The sequence below is a fragment of the Plasmodium brasilianum genome, chromosome 1, assembly GCF_023973825.1.
Source record: "Plasmodium brasilianum strain Bolivian I chromosome 1, whole genome shotgun sequence".
Classification (NCBI taxonomy): domain Eukaryota; phylum Apicomplexa; class Aconoidasida; order Haemosporida; family Plasmodiidae; genus Plasmodium; species Plasmodium brasilianum.
In genome coordinates this window covers 1,447,975-1,454,141 of record NC_090114.1, presented here as the reverse complement: position 1 = coordinate 1,454,141, position 6,167 = coordinate 1,447,975, and the positions used below count along the sequence as shown (strand labels likewise).

The 6,167-nt window shown below is 17.9% G+C and overlaps 1 protein-coding gene across 1 annotated transcript; it reads right to left on the bottom strand.

The window, feature by feature from the left end:
- Nucleotides 1–5,145: 5,145 nt before the first annotated feature.
- On the bottom strand, nucleotides 5,146–5,956 carry MKS88_000594 (uncharacterized protein; the record flags this gene model as incomplete). Its single annotated transcript, XM_067217113.1, has 2 exons — nucleotides 5,146–5,748; nucleotides 5,870–5,956. The coding sequence occupies 2 exons, from the start codon at nucleotides 5,954–5,956 to the stop codon at nucleotides 5,146–5,148; spliced, it is 690 nt and encodes a 229-aa protein (XP_067075828.1).
- Between the last annotated feature and the right edge of the window lie 211 nt (nucleotides 5,957–6,167).

Sequence of the window (6,167 nt, the reverse complement as noted above, 5' to 3'; positions counted from 1 at the left end):
TTGTTAATAAAATGTTTTTAAATTATTGTATTTAAATTTTTTTTTTTCTTTAATAAAATACAAATATTTATAGTATACAAATAAAAAAACAAATATAAATATATCAAAAAAATTAAAACTTCATATTAGTTCGTGTGAGAAGAGCTTTGATCTCAAAACATTCTTGATTGAATAATATGCTATTTCAATTCTTTAAAGAACAAAATTATGTAGTATATAGTTTTAATTTATATTTATCATAGCAATTCAAGTAATTTTTACAAAATAAAATTTACTAAAAAACTAAGTAGATGTTATAATAAAATAATAAATGTATACATTCTCTTATTTCTTAAAACAATATAGATAATACACAATTAATTATATTATACTTAATATTGCTACTAAATAATATACTACATAAAAAAATTTCAAAAAAAAAATTAAAAATAAACTGAACTGTCACCTATCAGTCCATATTCTAAAACCTAAATTTACATTTATAAATTATATATTAAATAATAATTCGTCTTTTTTTTTACAGCACAATTACTTAATTATCTGTATAATTATGAATGTTCTAACAATAGTCAATATATACTATTTATATTTTAATACATTCTTAAAGTATAAGTCTTTACATAGCATATTTATGCAAAACCATAAAATATACAACACATATATAAATAAATATTTATACATGATTACATTTTTATACAAAATATATATTTATTTTAATTACTCCTAATGTAATTTGTAACTTTACAAATATAAAATATATTTTTAGAAAATTACAATAATGTTAGGAGAAAAAAAGTGCATATGTACATATAATATATTAATATGTCATTAAATATAATTAATTAATTTGAAATTCAAATTATATACAAAGTAAAATTAACACATAATATATTTATTTATAAATTTTCAATTATATTTATGTTTAATTCATTTTTATAAATTTGTATTAACAATTAAATCAATCCCACACTTAAATAATTTATGATTTTACATTTTTATTTATTTGTAAAGCCATAGGATCCACATGTTAATAATCAATTAAAAATAATCCATAATTAAAAATTATTTTATTTTATTATCTATATATAATATTACATTTACATCATTCAGAAACCACTAAATGTCTTTTAAAAATTTTTTTTGCATTTAATACCTTATAGAACGCATTTTACACAAAAAATATTTTATAGAATAAATATTAATATTTTTTTAAAGTAAATTATATAATACATATCAGTGCAAGAAAATATATTCGCTCCGTTAGATATAAATAAGACACATTTATTATTAATTTAAAACACATTTAATACATTTTCTTAATTACCTCAATAATTATCATTTTTTAATAGAACAATATAAAAACTAAAAGAACCACCTTTTAGTTCAAATATAAATTAGCTTACTTCAATAAAATTACATTATATATATTATTATATATATATTTTAACACACATATGTTTCCCGTGAAATCTATTTAAGGATACAAATGAATATGTGAAGATAAAATATATAACTAATCAGATACATCATTTAAAAAAAAATTACTAAATTGAAAATAATTAAATTCAAAAAAAAAGAAGAATATATTTTTTTACAGTTGCATAACAATAATATCATGTATACATGCTCACATTTATACAATGAAATCAATTATCCTTATGTATATATAAAATATATGACTAAAGATATTACAGATATTTATAAATATTAATAAATTCCCTACGAAAATTTTCGTATTCTTTATAATTCATTTTACTAAGTCGTCAACTTAAATTTTTTATATTTTCCATCGTTTATTAGGATTTTAGTAATCCTTATTATAATTATGAAATTTCATTTAACAATAATTATGACAAAACTTAATGGTAAAAATAATATTTTGGTAAATATAATTTTTCTATAAAATATTTTATAGTAATCAAAAGTCGATCAAATGGATTTTTAACGCCAAGAATTATCGTCATTCCTAGTAGGTTTAATATAGGAAATCCTATACCTAATAAGAATAAGAACAAAATACAGCAACTCCAAATTCGCAACTGAAATTTACTTTTTTTTAGATATATCACTAATTCTACTGTTTCTTTCAACTAAATCATTATAATCTTTTTTTTCTGATTCATTTTCTTTTAAAATGGAAAAGTTTTACTTCAGAATTTATATTATTATAATATATAACTTCTGTGTAGTATTGCTCTTTACTTTATGGACATTTGATATATTGTTTCTATTTTTCTGTAAACTTTTTTTCATTATTATATATAGTTTTTTTTCACACGTTCTGTTATTTGATCTATCTTTATTTAATTCTACAATATTAGAATCCTTATTCTGCTAATATTTTGCTAATAATCGGCAATTACTTGTGTTTACTTAACTACCAAAATTGAAGTTCTAGCTTAAAGATTTGCTAAATGCACTATAATAAAAAATATAAAAATTAGTTTTTTAATAGAATAAATAATCTAAAGGTAAAGAAAAGAATTATGATAAATAAAACAAGTAAAATATCAATAAGGAAAATATCCTCCAATAAGGTAGTCATACCACATCATTGTAAAAATAACTTATCCATGTTAAAAGTATAAACGTAGTAAATTTAATAAAAAATAGTATACTAATTTTTTATTCTATGATATAAAATTTTTAATAGTCTAATTCATTCGTTAAGCTAAAAATTAATAATAATATATTATACTTGTAATGATAAGAGAAACTAAATATATTTATAAAATTATTTTTTATTATGTTTTGTGTTTTCACAGAAACAAAATATAATATATATAACTATTATACATTTCACAATATAAGCAGAAAAATATAAATTTAAAAATGTATTGAACATTTTTATCTTAATGCTTTAAAAAAAAAAAAAATAATTTACATAAAAATAATATAATTTGAATTTATTCGCAAATATTAAAAGTATACATATAAACATATTGCATTAAACATGATATATTTTTATAAATCATTTTAATAATAAAATTAAAAAAAAAATGTACATGATTCCTTAATACTTCTAAGTACTAAATTTAGATTGAATAAGGAATAATTAGAATATATAATTCCTAGAATATAGATACTACATTATTCTCTCAACTGACAGAATAATTACTATTTCTATTGATCTTTTTTTAATAATAATTATAATTTTATAAAAATCATGTCTTCTAAATAATAGTTTTTTTCATAGGAAATTAATTATTATAATAATACAGTAGTAGTAATAATAAATTATAAAAAAAAACTTTATTAAAACACTTTTAGCATTAATAATCATTTTATGTACAATATTTTATGTTCTATAATACATTTATTATACTTAATTTATAATATTCTCTCTTATATATGAAATAATATATAATTTAGAGTTATATAAATATTTCTCTTTTAATACTGAAATATAATTTTTGAATGATAAAATTTTTAATTACGTATAATTTATACCAAAATATTTAAATAGATTGATTGTGTATTTATATGCCTTAATTATTATTATATTTTTTAATTAAATATGTAACTATAGAAAATATGTAATGAAAAAAAATAAAGGATGAAAGGAGTTATAGAATAACTCTAGTAAAAATGTAATAATATCAGTTTATACATAGTATTATAGTGTATTTTTTTAATCTCATATATAATATAAATACATATACTTTTCGTTAACTTTTCAATTTATATTAAATATTTATAAATTTGAATAAAATGAATAATTACATAAATCTAATAATAAATTAATAAATGTAGGTATAAACTTATTATTTTCAAAAAGATAGAAATTCTTAAATATAGTGATCCTCTATATACAATCTTAGTGAAATTACACAAATAAATGTTGACTACCTATTATCCATAACCTGGACACCAGATAATAATCTTGTTCTTATGGTTTATACATAAAGAAATAATTACTTTTTTTATTTGTTATACTAATTTAAAAAATTAGCACTATAAATATGAAGGAATAAGAAATGATAAATAAACACTTTATTTATATATATATATTCTTAAAATAATGTTAAATATTTACTTTCATATATGCATACAATAATAATATATTCTACAAATATATAAATAAATATCCATACATAAAGAAAAATTTGTAGAAAGTGTAAATATATTTTTACTACCCTCGAAGGACAATTTAGCTTTATACAAATATAATTATATATTTAAATTTATACTATGACGATAAAGAAAAAATTGAGTTTAGACATAATATCTATTAATATATTATCTTATTTAATTCATTAATTTAACATTTCATTGATACGTAACATAAAAACTATATATAACATGTTTATTTATAAATTTTTAATAAAACATATATATTGAACTCCCTTATACGATATTAAATTACCACTACAATTAGTAGCAATAATAGGATAATATTTAGTTTTAACTCATCATCTTATTGTGAATACAAAGAATTCTGATAATATTAAACAATTACAAAAAACGCATATCTAATAAAAATATTATAATATTATATAAGTATACATTAACGTTTACATGATTAAAATAAAATAAACATACGATGAAGAGAATTTTGGAATAATTATATTCTATAACGGATTTTTAATAACATATATTTTCTTTTATGTAAATATGTATATATATGTACAAAAAAAATACTTTTACTGTTTTTCATTACATATAAAAAAAGACATATTTATTTTTAATTTCAAACATATAACGATCTAATATAAAATAATTCAACAGATAATCATTTTAGATTAGATATATATAAAAAACTGAAACGATTATATTTTATTTAAAATATAAAGTAAGCTTTTCAATAACTATATGTTAAATGTACTCATATATTACATTTAACACACAAATATATATCTTATAAGAATCTGTTTAAATACACAAATATGAATATTAAACGATATCATTTAATTTGGATGAAACAAAAAATTAAATTATACTTTGAAAAAATTAATATATTCAAATTCAACAGAAAACACTGAACATATGTTTTTAACGTCATGTATAAAAATTTCCAAGAATAAATAAGTTCAATTATAAAAATTAGCAATTATGCTTATTTATATGACTAAATATATATTATGAATATTAATTCATATAAAATAGTACTCTATAGAAATAAATTAATAATTATTACTCATTTTATCATCTTCTCTTCATAATATTTTTATGTTTCCTAATTTTTATAAACATGTAAGCCATTCCTAACGCGAATATGGAAAATAATATAATGAATATCACGAAACATAATTTCATATAAATTCCGGTTGTCCCCTCTTCTTCTATTCCAGCATATTTCATTAGTGGTAATATTAATCCCCAGGAGAGTAATAAAGCAGGTAAAAATATTAATAATGCGTATTCCTTAAGTAATATATTTCTGCAGGACTTATTACTGATTAATGCGTTTTTTCTAATAAAATCTATGTAATCAAGATATTTGAATAGCTTTCTTTCAAAAAGAGTTAAGTATTTTCCTCTATATTTCGACTTTCTCTGTCTTATATATCGTTTATTGAATTCCTCCTTATATAATGAACTTTTACTTGATTTTTTATTTGTCCTTTTGTCCCATTTTACATTGTCAGTTATAACTTTCTTTTCGTTCTGAACATTTTGATGTATTATTTCTCTTACGTTTTCAGTACGTGAGTTTATATATTGATTAAATTCTGCTAGAAATCTACAATTTATCAAATCTAATTTTTTTTCATAATTGTACTCGCCTACAAACTTACTAAACATACACTAAAAAAAAAATGTTAATTATTTAAAAAAATAAATTATTTCATTCTGTGTTATGATAATAACAAAAATAAGAAGCAGAAAAAATATAAAATATAAAATTCTTTAAAGAATATAGTTATACCAATTTAATGTAAAAATAAAATATCCAAGTTAAAAGGATAAAGGTATCAGTTTTAATAAAAAAGTGTGACTTAATATTTTTTTCCATAATATAAACCAATAAAATTTTAATATATTCAGTAAGAAAACAAATAACAACAATATAATTTTCTTATAACTATAAAAGAGACACTATAAATATTTATTTATTAATTTTTTTAATTATTTTTTTATTAATTTTTCGTAATAACTCGATAAAGTGCATAATATGTAATGATTTTTACATTAGAGTCAAAGAATAAAAACTATTAAAATATATT